General features: G+C 40.8%; 1 protein-coding gene across 1 annotated transcript in view; it reads right to left on the reverse strand.

Moving 5' to 3' along the window:
• LOC126271954 (aromatic-L-amino-acid decarboxylase-like) overlaps nt 1-16,621 on the reverse strand; it is a 205,268-nt gene that overhangs the window by 71,856 nt on the left and 116,791 nt on the right. The window contains exon 9 of the mRNA XM_049974392.1: nt 7,409-7,526. Within this exon, the coding sequence (XP_049830349.1) occupies nt 7,409-7,526 (118 nt within the window). The remainder of the gene's footprint in view (nt 1-7,408; nt 7,527-16,621) is intronic.

Consider the following 16,621-nt stretch of genomic DNA (forward strand, 5'->3'; position numbering starts at 1 on the left):
GGGAAACTGTTGTAAATGTTTACCTGCCACAAGGAATGTGTTCTATACAAAATCCATGCAGGATTATCAATAATGTAGGAAATATTAGATTGCTGCTTATCATAAAGAACACACATCAAGTTGCAGATAGGCATGATTAAAAGACACTCACATACAGCTTTCAGCCACAGACATCATCAATAAAGAGATACACAAACACAACATTCACACACATGCAACATCATGTGAGACATAAGTAGCAATCCAGAGAAGGTGAGGAAGAGGAAGGGATAGTAGTGTACAGGTGGGGAGAGAATTGAAGACTGTCTGGTGGAGTGTAAGTAGCAATCTGGAGGAAGTGAGGAAGAGGAAGGGATAGTAGTGTACAGGTGGGGAGAGAATTGAAGACTGTCTGGTGGAGTGTAAGTAGCAATCTGGAGGAAGTGAGGAAGAGGAAGGGAAAGTAGTGTACAGGTGGGGAGAGAATTGAAGACTGTCTGGTGGAGTGTAAGTAGCAATCTGGAGGAAGTGAGGAAGAGGAAGGGAAAGTAGTGTACAGGTGGGGAGAGAGGCGAACACTGTCTGGTGGAATGTGCAGGTACTAGAATGCCAACGGGCACTGGAATTTGCCTGCGATGTATGTATAGTTAAAGCAGCAGATGCAGGACGCGATCAGAGTTGTTCCGCACAAATCCAGGACAGTAGAAAGGGGATTGTTAGATGCTTCAGGTAGTAAATTAAGGAAACAGCAGACAAAACTGATGTAAGCAAGTTGAACAAAATGGTAGAGGCCACAAAGGGGTTGGTGGAGGCAAATAAAATAGCTGTGGGGTGACATTCCATGGAAATTGTGAACTTGGAAAGTGGCATGTTAATCAATACATGGCAGGCTCTGGCAACTGACTATGGAGTCTGTGGATTAAGCTACCAAGATTTGGAAGCAATAAAAGCTCAAATGTAAGTAATAGATGCAAAAGTAATGAAGATGAGGCTATTGCTGTCACTGGGTGATAATACCTGGGAAGCAAGAGGGGAGTTAATGAGTTTGCAGGAAGCCATCCATCAAGTGCTACATGGACAGTTAAGCCCCATTTTGCTTTCATGTGAACAGTATTTGACAGGGTTTGGGAAGATGCAATGGGAATTGCCACCTGAATCGCATGGAGATGAGCAGCTAAAATTTATCTTTCTACTACCATGGTGCTACAGTGAATGTAGCAGTGGATAGCATGTGACTATGTATCAGTGATGGTACTGGTAGTAATTTTCAGGTGTTACAGAGTGCACACTTAGCCAGTGAAGTTAGAAGAAGTTGTGAATTTTGTGCAAGTAGGAGAGGAAGGGGTGCTGCCATAGGAGAAGATGATGAGCAACATGTGGTGACCGAGGATGAGCTCCAGCAGTGCCAGAGTGGGTTGGTCACCATATGTAGTTACCAAGTGCTGGACTCAGGAGACTGTGATGAGCAGGAGTACATGTACCATGCAACTCTTCATGAGTAAATGAGAGGACATTCTTGATAAAAAGATGTGCTCAAACTGGAACCATATTTTCAGAAGGCAGGTTTTCATTAGATATACGCACTGTACAATGATGTAGTGGTGGTTGCTAGTTCATATGAGCATAGGAAACTCATGGGGACATGACATTTTGAGTTATGAGGTGGTGGACTGTTGATCAGTGGGACAATGCGTAATATTATGGCAACCATGTTTCGTTTACTAGCTACTATGACAGGAGTGAGTTTACTAAATGTGACACAGCCACAGCTGTATTGGCGAGACAAACCTTTAGAGATGTTGCCCAACCAAAAATCTTACTTTTCTTAATGGCATCTGGGGACCTAGCATGTACCATTTATTAAGCTGGATGACATAGCCAATGAGGGGAGGATATCTGCAGAGCAATTATTGCACCATTTGGAACAGTATTGGAATGGTATATGGTAGGTGTGCATGACCTTTAAGTGTTGCAACTTTAAGTGTTCAATTCCTAGTTGTATGGTGGGCCTGATTTTGCTCTGCCTAGCTGTTATGTATATGAAATGGAAAGCCTTGTGGAGGCCCAATCCAGGGGTCCCATAGACATGATATCTCAAGGGAGAGATGAACAATAAATGCACAGAGCCAGGGATTAATAATACAGTAATTTGTGTGGCAATGAAGAGTAGCCCATTTACTTTTATGGATTAAGACTAGAAGTAATTACTATAGAGAAATGCGCTGGGGTAAAACCCAAGGGAGTGGCTCTCCTCTGTGAAGGTGTGCAGTGTAGGCCTGCTGCCCAATCTTTAGACAAAAAATTACCAAACCTTCAGCAGAAGTAATCAGAAGCATAGTGGAAGCTGCCATTAACAGTTGTGGGTTGGCAGCTGCTAGTGTGGGGGCATGAGGGTCACAGTAACAGACATGCAAAGCAAAGACAGCTGAGCTCAGTGGTAAATGTACTGCAAGCAGGTTAGTGTCACCATACCAGGGCAAGTCTATTAATTAGGGCAACATGACTACACACAAGGTTTTAGCGAAACAAATGGGTATTGGAGGCATACAAGCACATCTGGACTTTGAGGCAAGAATCATTTGTTGTCACCTGAAGCCAGCAACACAGCCACAACATCAGAGCTGCACTGGGCACCGAGATGACAGGGCACTGTCAGTTGCAGCCATGGGTTCAAGACTGTGCTGCAAGTGACACCAGAACTAACTCATTCATGTGACTTCCACCACCCTGCCAATCTGCTGCCTGTACCTGCCACCATGCTGAGCTCCTACTGGGACTTGAAGCCACAGTGCCAGCTGCTGTCTTGTTCCTGTCTGAGGGCAGCTGGTTGAGTCCTGCAGACAGCAGGCCCCACACACCACCACCATGGCCACATGCAAAGCTGAGGGGCTGTTCCCCAAGGAGCACACCATCACAGCCCAGTACATAGCGTCACTAACGTCAACATCTGTGGCAGTACAGGATGCCAGCTCAGCAGCTACAGGCGGAAGCCACTGCCCGTTCAACAGCACTAGCCAGGGGCCATGGGGAGAGGCATGCCTGCCACACTACATCACATACAGACTTCAATAAAAGCTGTTTGTAACTGTTAACAGTGTTCGCCCTGGGCACCATGACCTGTCACCACCACCCACTAATCTCCCAGTGTACCCAGCTTCCTACAAGTGGTATTAAAAGAAGATAAGCGCACCATGCATTAAAGCAAGATAACTTTCCTAGGCCATAAAGCCTCCTCTGTTGATGGGATGTGACCTTTGCCTGAAAAGATAGCCACATTTTGTAATCTGCCAAAGCCAATGGACTGTAAGCTATTTAGACGATAAACTGTTACCACTGTCATTTGCTGGTAACAGCTGCCACTCACACACTATTAATGGACATGCTTGCTGGTAAGAATACCAAGAGCATAGTTATTAGAATAGATGCCAGAAATGAGCAACACTTTCATCCAATTATAAGCCAGCCTCAAAGAGGCAATGTTTCGTGCCTACCCTGTCCTGTCTGCACCAGTTAATACTGGTGCAGATTGTGGCTGGAGCAGTACTACATTAAGACTTCACTTAAAACTTCCGGGCTGATAAACCATGTTCAATGCACAAAACTTTCCCCCAGTGTTTCATCTCTGAATGCTGAAGACATCTTCAGAGGTAAAGCAGTGAACAACAACTAGAACTCGAGGAAGCGCCGAATATGTAGACAGTGTAGAGGGCACCACAGTCCATCACATGATGACGGCTATGAGATTATCTCTGATAATGCTAACATTCTCAACAGAAAATAGTCTATTGCCATTTTTATGATGCCATTTTTATTTCATGATCACACTCTTGGTAAACAAATTCTGCTATGGCCAATTTATCCATATATCCCATATGGCAATTCCTCCTGTGTTAAACCAGATAGGTGTTAAGTCCTTTTCATGGTACAAATATAAACCAGTCCACAACTACAAGGAATTTTATATACACTCAGTGTAGTCAAAGGATGTCATATATCTGATCTTAAACATTCTTTTATCTTCCTGATGGGTCTGAAGATGGACACCATAATTGCTCAACATTTTACCACGATTGCAATGAATGACACTGTGTTATACAAACTGGATACTTTTCCAGCAGATATAGTGAAGTTATTCAGACACTGTCTCACCACAAGCTGTTAACAATACAATAATGATTTTTATGAACAGACTGACAGGATAGTTAAGGGCAGTTCTCTTAGTCTAGCTGTGACCAGTTTGTTTATGGAGACTTTTGAACAAAGCCATCGCAGACTGCCAGTAAAATACTACTACTACGTAAAATGCTTCTATTATGTAAAATACTACTACTATGTTGATGATAACTTCACGGTATGACACACAAGTGCAGAAGAGTTGAATGTCTGCTTGATACATATTAACAGTATTAATTCAAAAATCCAATTTACTATGTAGATGGAGAATAATGACAAACTGAATTTTTTTGGTCATGTCTGTTATCAAGTGAGGGGACTGGCTGTTGAACCATAGGAAAGCCACACATACTGACCGTTACCTTCCTAAAGATTCTAACCACAACACCAGACAAAAAAGAGGTGTGATTAAGACCTTGGTAAACAGGGCATACAAAACTTGTGAACCAGCTTATTTAAAAAATGAGGCTGAACATGTATGGGATCAGCTTGGACATCAGCTCCATCCCAGTGTCAATACCCAGTATATCCATGAGTAGTCACAAAAGCTATAGGCCAGTTTGCCTTAGAAAAGAATACAATGGCTTTATGACATCATTTTGGAACAAATTAGTACATATGCATTCAGGCAAGAGCAAGTGCAACATCACACTGATTCTTGGGCCCATACTGCTATGTTCTTTGTAAATTTGACTTGATTGTGTATTCACTGAAATAACATCACATATCCTCTCAACCTGTGAATTTTCATTTTGTTTCCTCCTCCCCTTCCAAGTGGTGGCCCACTTTTTTGTCAGACAGTGTAGTTCTCAAATCAGCAAAGCCAATACATTAGGTTCTTTGCTAAGCAGAAATTTTCCAACTGACCATTTAATATCCAAAAATGAAGAGATCAAGATTGTGAACAACATACAGCATTTAAATAGTGAGATACTTTAGAATGAAGCATGTTCACAGCCTTCCAATACTATCCTATTCAACATTTTGTACTTACATTGACAGATGAAGTGGAGATCTTTTTTAGGATCTTGGAATTCTTATTCATTTCTCAACGCATTTTCCTTAATAGTTTTGTTGCTCACAATAAAAAACAGATTTCAGTTTAATTGTGATCTAGACAATCTCAACACAAGAAATAAAAGTAATCTTTGTATAGGATTTGCCTTCTCTTTGTTTACAGTTCAGAATGGTGTTATGTACTCCAGTTCAAATTTTTAAGCAAGCTCCTGCCTAAAATAAAGCAAGGAACAAGGACTCCAATCCAAAAAACTTAAAATCATACCTCATTATCCACACCTTATAACAATTTGTCTGAATGTTAATAGACTCATTTAAGTCAGCTAGCAAGTAACGTTTAACATCTGAAGTTGTGACATGTGACAAGTATTATGCAGTAGACAGCTAATAAACTGCTCTGCTCTCCATGTCTATAGGAAATCACTGTAAGGACTAAAAAGTAATCGTGTAAAAATTCTAAAATATGTGCAGTGTGGATCTCTATAGTGTCTCCAGGCATGTCAAAAATCTATTCTTAATTTTAAACAGGGAAAAGGATGAAATTTCCTTGTCTGTGAAATAGTTTCAAGCTTATCATAACACATCTTGAAACTATTAAACTATGGTTCTTTTTGTTGAATACCAAAATATCTGACTCTGAAATTGATATTCTAAGCTTACCTGTTGTATTGTATTAGTTGGGTATAAGCTTTGAAAAATGGTGTTACTGCAATTTTGTCAATATTTCACTTGTAAAAAGTATGAAGTTTGACGTCTCTACCTCGCTTAAAAAATAAGGAAGTACTGAGGAATTCACATAAGGTGTAGACCTTTATAGTATTTGGAATTATGTCACAAATCTCTTCTTAATTTTAGTTAGGGCCAGGCTCAATGCTTGGCCACTGAGTGGCCACACAGTGGGAGCTGATGCCACCAGGCTCCTATCAGTGTAATGCTGGTGGGAGCAGTCCAGCCAGCTTGCTGTCAAATGCCAATAAATTTACATAGGGCTATAGATTCAGTGACTGAAAATTGTAACAGCTAGATGTGAAACAGCAAAATTTATTGTAAAGCTTCATGATGATTAGCAGTTTACAGTGAACAGATCTCTACATTTGCAAATGGAGATACCTATCTACTTTGAAAATATCACTGCAAATATTAAACTGTCAATTGAAGAGCAACTATGCAACATAACTGAGAAAAGAGCAGATTATCTGTAATTTAATAGGTTAAATTTAGCTTGCAAAAGCACAGATAGCAGTAAGTACGATGGTGAAAGTTTATTGTTAACACAGTGAGCAGATTACATTTCTACAACTTGCTTGCCCTTCTTTAATGTATACCTTGACTCATTCCACATCCATGAACTTCTTCTTGATGGAATCTATGGAGTGAGTGAATGAATGAATGAATGAATGGAGGCTATGACAGTCATTGGACTTGTGAAGAGCTGTCTCCAGGTAACAAAAATAAAGCTCTTCACTTTCACTTTCTCAGCCAAAAGTAAATGAAGCGAAAATGAATATAAAAGAAACCAGCTAGGATTTTAAAGAATCTTGCTGAAATAAGACAGTTATAATGACAGGGTCATTAGCAGAGCATGGCTTGTCATGTGACCCCCATCTAAGATTTACTTTGATCAAAAAGTTTATGGAAACAGCTATAATGGAAGATCTTCAGAAGACAGGGAGAAGTAGATCTTCAGTTCCTTCAAAAATAGAAATGCAACTAGCATAAAATCTTCACACACACACACACACACACACACACACACACACACACACACACATGCACGCATGCGCGCCGCGCACAAATGAACTCACATATTTGGTGTGAGTTGTGTTTGTTACGCCTATCTGTCACTCAGCATCTCTGCTATATGGTGAGTGGCAACTTTCCTTTTCAAATATTGTTACATTCCATCCTGTATTTTCCATTGTTTTCCATTGTTTGATAGCATATAATATTGGATGGGAACTGTGGCTGGACAAAGCATTTTGAAGGATGCACATACAGGAGGTGAGGAAAGATGGTGGTGATGACGACGGTGAAAATGAGCATAGCTGTGCACTTAGACTATCAGAAACAAGCAAGAATCCAACATAAAATCTAAAATCTTTTCAATAGACTTACATCTGAGAACATTTAGTTTGGTAAAAAAGATAAAGTCAAAATAAATTTGTTTCAGTGCTCAGCTTTCACTATACGAATTACTGTTTCTACTTTGTGATTTTCTTTTTCATATATTAGTACATACCACATAGCAGAACAGTCAAAGTTAGTAAGCATCCATTTATGTGGGTTGAAGTTGAAAGAATCAGCATAGTGAATTCCTGACATTAAATGCCTGAACTCAGGACAAACTAGGGCAGCACCTGTAAAGAACAAAAACAGAAATGGTTATAGAAAGGAAGTTCTGGAACAATTTGAATACTTTAGGAGTGGAAGCATTGAGTCATGGATAGGCATGCACAAAAAAGACAGAAAATCTGCTAGCCTTTGGAGTAAATACTTTCTCAAGCTAAAGTACAAATACACACACAAAACAAACAATAACACACATGCACACAACTGCCTATGCCCTTACCTAATGCCAACTGCATGCACAGTGCCAGGAGTGCAGGATTGAGTCGGGATTGTAGTGGGTGGGGTGGGTAGAGGGAGAGAGTGACAGCGGAGGGGGGGGTACTGACATTGGGGTGGGTAGCTAGTGGCTTGGAACCAGGAACCTGGTTTGATGGGTATGGATGTGAGAGGGAGGAGTTGTGAGTGCCTGGGTTAAGCATGTGATGTTTGGGAGTCTGTGAGGAGTAGCATATGTTGAAGATGATATGGAAAGGTGCAATGATAGGACAGAGGGAGGGGTAGCTGTTGGGTGGAGGGCTTGAGGAGAGTCAACTGAGATTGAGGCCACGATGGTTCCAGGAATGAAGGATGTGTTGCTAGGACAACTCTCTGATGCATAAATCAGAAAAGCTGTTGGTGGAGCGAAGGATCCAAATGGCCCAGGTCATGAAGCAGCCACTCAAATCAAATATGTTGGGCTCAGGTGCACATGGTATTACTGGGTGTCTATTTCGTTCTTGGCCACAATTTGGCAGTGGCCATTCAATCTAGTGGACAGTTGATTGGTTGTCATGCTGACATAAAAAGCTGTGCAGTGACTGAAGAAACATTGGTATGTGATGTGACGTGGCTGATTTCACAGGCGGCCCTATCTCTGATGAGGTAGGCTAAGCCTGTGACAGGACTGGAGTATTAGGTGCTGGGTGGGTCGACTGGACAGGTCTTACATCTGGGTCTTCCTCAGGGATATGATCCCTGTGATGAGGAGATTGGGGTGAGAGTAATGTAGGCAAGGACTAGGATGTTGTGTAGGTTGGTTAAGTGATGGAAGGGGTGGGATGACTATTGGGTAGGACAGCACAAGATGTTTCCCTCTGTGCAAACTATAAGATTTTCTTCCCATTCCCTTCACATATTGGAGTGTGGGAAGAATGACTGTTGAAATGCCCCTGTGGGAACTGTGGGCTAATTAGTCTAATTTTGTCTTTGCAGTCCCTATGACAGTAATATGTGTGGGGCCGAAGCATATGCCTAAAGCCTGCACTTAATAATGATCCTTGAAACACTGTAAGTAGGCTTTTGTAGGATAGTTGCCAGCTATTTACAGGAGTCAATTCAGAGTTTTCAGCATCCCTGTAATGTATTCCCATGAGCCAAGCAAACATGTGACCCTTCAAGCTGTCTTTCTTTGTAGAAGTTCAATATCTTCAATTAGACCAATCTGGTCAAGGTCGCACAAACTTGAGCAGAGTTCTACTGAAAGAACGTTGTAGGTTCCCTTCTATGCTTCTAAGGGGTATACATGCCTATAATGATGCACAAATTAAAATAAGATAACAGCAAATAATGAGGTGTGGTGGAGAGCCATGCAAGCTGGTTTGGAGATATTATTGCTAAGAGCTAACAACTACAGTACAATTTAATGAGTTGCTGCCTCTTAATCAAGGAGGGCCTTCACTTGTGGTGGAGCCTCTGGACAGGACAGACTATGAATGGCTTATAGCCTTTGAACAGCATCATCTGGTAGCATGGGAAAACCCACTTCAATGGCACATTTGCCAGTAAAGTGGTGGCAAAATGGATGGGGATGGAATGGTAATAACACCCCCGGTACTCTTGATGCACACTGCACTTCACTGCATTATTTACACCACATTGCATGCAGTAGTCCACATGCTGGGAACAAACCCAGTGTCCAGCAACAGACTTTGTACAACCACAGTCAATGGAAGCACCTCAAGAGAATGTGACTTGGGAAAGTGGCATTGAAAATGCAGTAGCACACCTCTTGTTAAACAAAACACTGACACTGCACATGGGATAAGAATCCTTTTGATTGTGCATACTCCAGTGACGTGTGGCACATGATGATATGAGCCATGTGATGTTGAATGGTATGAGCTGCCGAGAGAATGGCCGGGAGATGTTGCCTCATCGAAACAGAAGAAGAGACTGCTCAAGTGATGATTTGAGCTGCATGGGGTCGAGAAAGCATGAACGTCTAGCTCTACATCTGGTGGAAGTAAGCAGCAAGGGTGTTTGGAGGATGTGTGGTGCCTTTGCTGGCACGCACTATGCTGATTGCTGGTTTTTAGTCTGCAAAGCCTGTCATCTACTACTACAGGTGGAGGCAATGGAAGGAGTTGTCACACTATGATTAGACACATGAGTGTTTCATATGCAGTCTCTTTTGCAGACCAGTTGCATTTTAACTGTCTTAACCAATGAAATGAAATCTGTCACCTGCTTTACCTACTGTTCAGCCCATATGAACATTCCATTTCATATCCTACGAAGTTGTTATGCTCAGGAATCTGACTCAATCACCTATTTCAAATTGCTACCCACTGCTTTTATGTGCAAATAGGTGTAAAGTTTTGTATTTATGAACATTTAAAGCAAGTTGCCAATTTTTGTACCACTTTGAAATCTTATCAGATATGACTGGACATTTACGTAGCTTTGTTCAAATAGTATTTTTCTGTAGATGAGAGTATCATCTGCAAAAATTCTAATAATACTATTTATGTACAAAATGTACAGAAAGGGAACTGAAACAGTTCACTAGGTAATATCTGAAGTTATATCTAAATCTGTTGATGGCTCTCCATCTGAGATAACATGCTGTATCATACTTGGAAACACTTTCAATCCTGTCACAAATTTTGTGTGATATGATCTTACTTTTGTTATAACCACTGTGGTTGTACAGAAGTAAATGCTTTTTGATAGTCAAGAAATACTTTAACGACCTGACTGACATGAACAATGGCTTTCAGGATGTCAAGTGGGTTTCACATGACTGACGCTTCCGAAGTCCATGCTGGTGGGCATGGAGGACGTCGTTCTTTTCATGATATCTCAATATGTTTGAGCTCAGAATATATTCTCGGATTCTATAACAAATGGATGTCAATGAAACTGGATGATGTTTATGTGGAACACTTCTTCTACCCTTCCGTAAATGGGTGTGACCTGTGCTCTCTTTGAACCACTGGTACAGTATCTTCTCTGAGGGATCTTCAGTATATCATGAGTAAAAGTGGTGCTAACTCTGTTGCAAATTGTTGTTATTGTTGTGGTCTTCAGTCGTGAGACTGGTTTGATGCACCTCTCCATGCTACTCTATCCTGTGCAAGCTTCTTCATCTCCCAGTACCTACTGCAGCCTACATCCTTCTGAATCTGTTTAGTGTATTCATCTCTTGGTCTCCCTCTACAATTTTTACCCTCCACACTGCCCTCCAGTAACAAATTGGTGATCCCTTGATGCCTCAGAACATGTCCTACCAACCGATCTTCTATTCTCTTCTTGACTAAACTATTTATTGTCCATGTTTCACTTCCATACATGGCTACACTCCATACAAATACTTTCAGAAACGACTTCCTGACACTTAAATCAGTACTCTATGTTAACAAATTTCTCTTCTTCAGAAATGCTTTCCTTGCCATTGATAGTCTACATTTTATATCCTCTCTACTTTGACCATCATCAGTTATTTTGCTCCACAAATAGCAAAACTCCTTTACTACTTTAAGTGTCTCATTTCCTAATCTAATTCCCTCAGCATCACCTGACTTAATTCGACTACATTCCATTATCCTCCTTTTGCTTTTGTCGATGTTCATCTTATACCCTCCTTTCAAGACTATGTCCATTCCATTCAACTGCTCTTCCATGTCCTTTGCTGTCTCTGACAGAATTACAATGAACCGTAAAGTTTTTATTTCTTCTCCATGGATTTTAATACCTACTCTGAAGTTTCCTTTTGTTTCCTTTACTGCTTGCTCAATATACGGGTTGAATAGCATCAGGGAGAGGCCACAACCCTGCCTCACTCCCTTCCCAACCACTGCTTCCCTTTCATGTCCCTCAACTATTATAACTGCCACCTGGTTTCTGTACAAATTGTAAATAGCCTTTCACTCCCTGTATTTTACCCCTGCCACTTTCAGAATTTGAAAGAGAGTATTCCAGTCAACATTCTCAAAAGCTTTCTCTAAGACTACAAATGCTAGAAACATAGGTTTGCCTTTCCCTAATCTTTCTTCTAAGATAAGTCATAGGGTCAGTATTGCCTCACGAGTTCCAACATTTCTACGGAATCCAAACTGATCTTCTTTGAGGTCGGCTTCTACCAGTTTTTCCATTCATCTGTAAAGAATTTGCATTAGTATTTTGCAGCTGTGACTTATTAAACTGATAGTTCGGTAATTTTCACATCTGTCAACACCTGCTTTCTTTGGGATTCAAATTACTATATTCTTCTTGAAGCCTGAGGCAATTTCGCCTGTCTCATACATCTTGCACACCAGATGGTAGAGTTTTGTTAGGCCTGGCTCTCAAAAGGCTGTCAGTAGTTCTAATGGAATTTTGTCTACTCGTGGGGCCTTGTTTCAACTTAGGTACTTCAGTGCTCTGTCAAACTCTTCACGCAGTACCATATCTCCCATTTCATCTTCATCTACATCCTCTTCCGTTTCCATAATATTGTCCTCAAGAACATCGCCCCTGTATAGACCCTCTATATACTCCTTCCACCTTTCTGCTTTCCCTTCTTTGCTTAGAACTGGGTTTCCATCTGAGCTCTTGATATTCATACAAGTGGTTCTCTTTTCTCCAAAGGTCTCTTTAATTTTCCTGTAGGCAGTACCTATCTTACCCCTAGTGAGATAAACCTCTACATACTTACATTTGTCCTCTAGCCATCCCTGTTTAGCCATTTTGCATGTCCTGTCGATCTGATTTTTGAGACGTTTGTATTCCTTTTTGCCTGCTTTACTTACTGCATTTTTGTATTTTCTCCTTTCATCAATTAAATTCAGTATCTCTTCTGTTACCCAAGGATTTCTACTAGCCCTTGTCTTTTTACCTACTGCCTTCACTATTTCATTCCTCAAAGCTACCCATTCTTCTTCTACTGTATTTCTTTCCTCCATTCCAGTCCATAGTTCCCTTATGGTCTCCCTGAAACTCTGTACAACCACTGGTTCTTTCAGTTTATCCAGGTCCCATCTCCTTAAATTCCCACCTTTTTGCAGTTTCTTCAGTTTTAATCTACAGTTCATAACCATTATATTGTGGTCAGAGTCCACATCTGCCCCTGGAAATGTCTTACAATTTAAAACCTGGTTCCTAAATCTCTGTCTTACCATTATATAATCTAACTGAAACCTTTTAGTATCTCCAGGGTTATTCCATGTATGCAACCTTCTTTCATAATTCTTGTACCAAGTGTTAGTTATTATTAAGTTATGCTATGTGCAAAATTCTACCAGGCGGCTTCCTATTTCATTTCTTAGACCCCAATTCATATTCACCTACTACGTTTCCTTCTCTTCCTTTTCCTACTGTCAAATTGCAGTCAACCATGACTATTAAATTTTCGTCTCCCTTCACTACCTGAATAATTTATTTTACCTCATCACACATGTCATCAATTTGTTCATAATCTGCAGAGCTAGTTGGCATACAAACTTGTACTACTGTAGTAAGCGTGGGCTTCGTGCCTATCTTGGCCACAGTACTGCGTTCACTATGCTGTTTGTAGTAGCTTACCCGCACTCCTATTTTTTTTTATTCTTTATTAAACCTCCCCCCCCCCCCCCCCCCCCCCCGCCCTCCCATGAACCATGGACCTTGCCGTTGGTGGGGAGGCTTGTGTGCCTCAGCGATACAGATAGCCGTACTGTAGGTACAACCACAACGGAGGGGTATCTGTTGGGAGGCCAGACAAACGTGTGGTTCCTGAAGAGGGGCAGCAGCCTTTTCAGTAGTTGCAAGGGCAACAGTCTGGATGACTGACTGACTGACTGATATGGTCTTGTAACAATAACCAAAACGGCCATGCTGTGCTGGTACTGTGAACGGCTGAAAGCAAGGGGAAACTACGGCCATAATTTTTCCCGAGGGAATGCAGCTTTACTGTATGATTAAATGATGATGGCATCCTCTTGGGTAAAATATTCTGGAGGTAAAATAGTCCCCCATTCGGAACTCTGGGCGGGGACTACTCAAGCGGATGTTGTTATCAGGAGAAAGAAAACTGGTGTTCTACGGATTGGAGCGTGGAATGTCAGATCTCTTAATCGGGCAGGTAGATTAGAAAATCTAAAAAGGGAAATGGATAGGTTAAAGTTAGATATAGTGGGAAATAGTGAAGTTCAGTAGCAGGAGGAACAAGACTTTTGGTCAAGTGACTACAGGGTTATAAACACAAAATCAAATAGGGGTAATGCAGGAGTAGATTGAATAATGAATAGGAAAATAGGAATGCGGGTAAGCAACTACAAACAGCATAGTGAACACATTATTGTGGCCAAGATAGATACGAAGCCCACACCTACTACAGTAGTACAAGTTTATATGCCAACTAGCTCTGCAGATGACTAAGAAATTAAAGAAATGTATGATGAAATAAAAGAAATTATTCAGATAGTGAAGGGAGATGAAAATTTAACAGTCATGGGTGACTGCAATTCAAGTGTAGGAAAAGGGAGAGAAGGAAATGTAGTAGGTGGATATGGACTGGGGCTAAGAAATGAAAGAGGAAGCCGCTTCATAGAATTTTTCACAGAGCACAACTTAATCATAGCTAACACTTGGTTTAAGAATCATGAAAGAAGGTTGTATACATGGAAGAACCCTGGAGATACTAAAAGGTATCAGATAGATTATATAATGGTAAGACAGAGATTTAGGAACCAGGTTTTAAATTGTAAGACATTTCCAGGGGCAGATGTGGACTCTGACCACAATCTATTGGTTATGACCTGTAGATTAAAACTGAAGAAACTGCAAAAAGGTGGGAATTTAAGGAGATGGGACCTGGATAAACTGAAAGAACCAGACGTTGTACAGAGTTTCAGGGAGAGGAATGGGGGAAAGAAATACAGTAGAAGAAGAATGGGTAGCTTTGAGGGACGAAGTAGTGAAGGCAGCAGAGGATCAAGTAGGTAAAAAGACAAGGGCTAGTAGAAATCCTTGGGTTACAGAAGAAATATTGAATTTAATTGATGAAAGGAGAAAATATAAAAATGCAATAAATGAAGCAGGCAAAAAGGAATACAAACGTCTCAAAAATCAGATCGAAAGGAAATGCAAATTGGCTAAGCAGGGATGGCTAGAGGACAAATGTAAGGATGTAGAAGCTTATCTCACCAGGGGTAAGATAGATACTACCTACAGGAAAATTAAAGAGACCTTTGGAGACAAGAGAACCACTTGTATGAACATCAAGAGCTCAGATGTAAACCCAGTTCTAAGCAAAGAAGGGAAAGCAGAAAGGTGGAAGGAGTATATACAGGATCTATACAAGGGCTATGTACTTGAGGACAATATTATGGAAAAGGAAGAGGATGTAGGTGAAGATGAAATGGGAGATATGATACTGTGTGAAGAGTTTGACAGAGCACTGAAAGACCTGAGTCGAAAAAAGGCCCCCGGAGTAGACAACATTCCATTGGAACTACTGACGGCCTTGGGAGAGCCAGTCCTGATAAAACTCTACCAAATGGTGAGCAAGATGTATGAAACAGGCGAAATACCCTCAGACTTCAAGAAGAATATAATAATTCCAATCCCAAAGAGAGCAGGTGTTGACAGATGTGAAAATTACCGAACTATCAGTTTAATAAGTCACAACTGCAAAATACTAACATGAATTCTTTACAGACAAATGGAAAAACTAGTAGAAGCCCACCACGGGAAAGATCAGTTTGGATTCCGTAGAAATACTGGAACACGTCAGGCAATACTGGCCCTACGACTTATCTTAGAAGAAAGATTAAGGAAAGGCAAATCTATGTTTCTAGCATTTGTAGTCTTAGAGGAAGCTTTTGACAATGTTGACTGGAATACTCTCTTTCAAATTCTGAAAGTGGCAGGGGTAAAATACAGGGAGCAAAAGGCTATTTACAATTTGTGCAGAAACCAGATGGCAGTTAATAAGAGTCGAGGGACATGAAAGGGAGGCAGTGATTGCGAAGGGAGTGAGACAGGGTTTTAGCCTCTCCCCGATGCTATTCAGGCTGTATATTGAGCAAGCAGTAAAGGAAACAAAGGAAAAATTCTGAGTAGGTATTAAAATCCCTGGAGAAGAAATAAAAACTTTGAGGTTCGCTGATGACATTTTAATTCTGTCAGAGAGAGCAAAGGACTTGGTAGAGCAAATGAATGGAATGGACAGTGTCTTGAGAGGAGTATATAAGATGAACATCAACAAAAGCAAAACGAGGTTAATGGAATGTAGTAGAATTAAGTCAGGTAATGCTGAGGGAATTAGATTAGGAAATGAGACACTTAAAGTAGTAAAGGAGTTTTGCTATTTGGGGAGCAAAATAACTGATGATGGTCAAAGTAGAGAGGATATAAAATGTAGACTGGCAATGGCAAGGAAAGCGTTTCTGAAGAAGAGAAATTTGTTAACATCGAGTATAGATTTAAGTGTCAGGAAGTCTTTTCTGAAAGTATTTGTATGGATTGTAGCCATGTATGGAAGTGAAACATGGATGATAAATAGTTTGGACAAGAAGAGAATAGAAGGAATGTGGTGCTACAGAAGACTGCTGAAGATTAGATGGGTAGATCACATAACTAATGAGGAAGTATTGAATAGGATTGGGGAAAAGAGAAGTTTGTGGCACAACTTGACCAGAAGAACTGATCGGTTGATAGGACATGTTCTGAGGCATCAAGGGATCACCAATTTAGTATTAGAGGGCAGCGTGGAGGGTAAAAATCGTAGAGGGAGACCAAGAGATGAATACACCAAGCAGATTCAGAAGGATGTAGGTTGCAGTAAGTATTGGGAAATGAAGATGCTTGCACAGGATAGAGTAGCATGGAGAGCTGCATCAAACCAGTCTAAGGATTGAAGACCACAACAACAACATTAAACCTA

The sequence above is a fragment of the Schistocerca gregaria genome, chromosome 5 (genome assembly GCF_023897955.1).
Source record: "Schistocerca gregaria isolate iqSchGreg1 chromosome 5, iqSchGreg1.2, whole genome shotgun sequence".
NCBI classification, from domain to species: domain Eukaryota; kingdom Metazoa; phylum Arthropoda; class Insecta; order Orthoptera; family Acrididae; genus Schistocerca; species Schistocerca gregaria.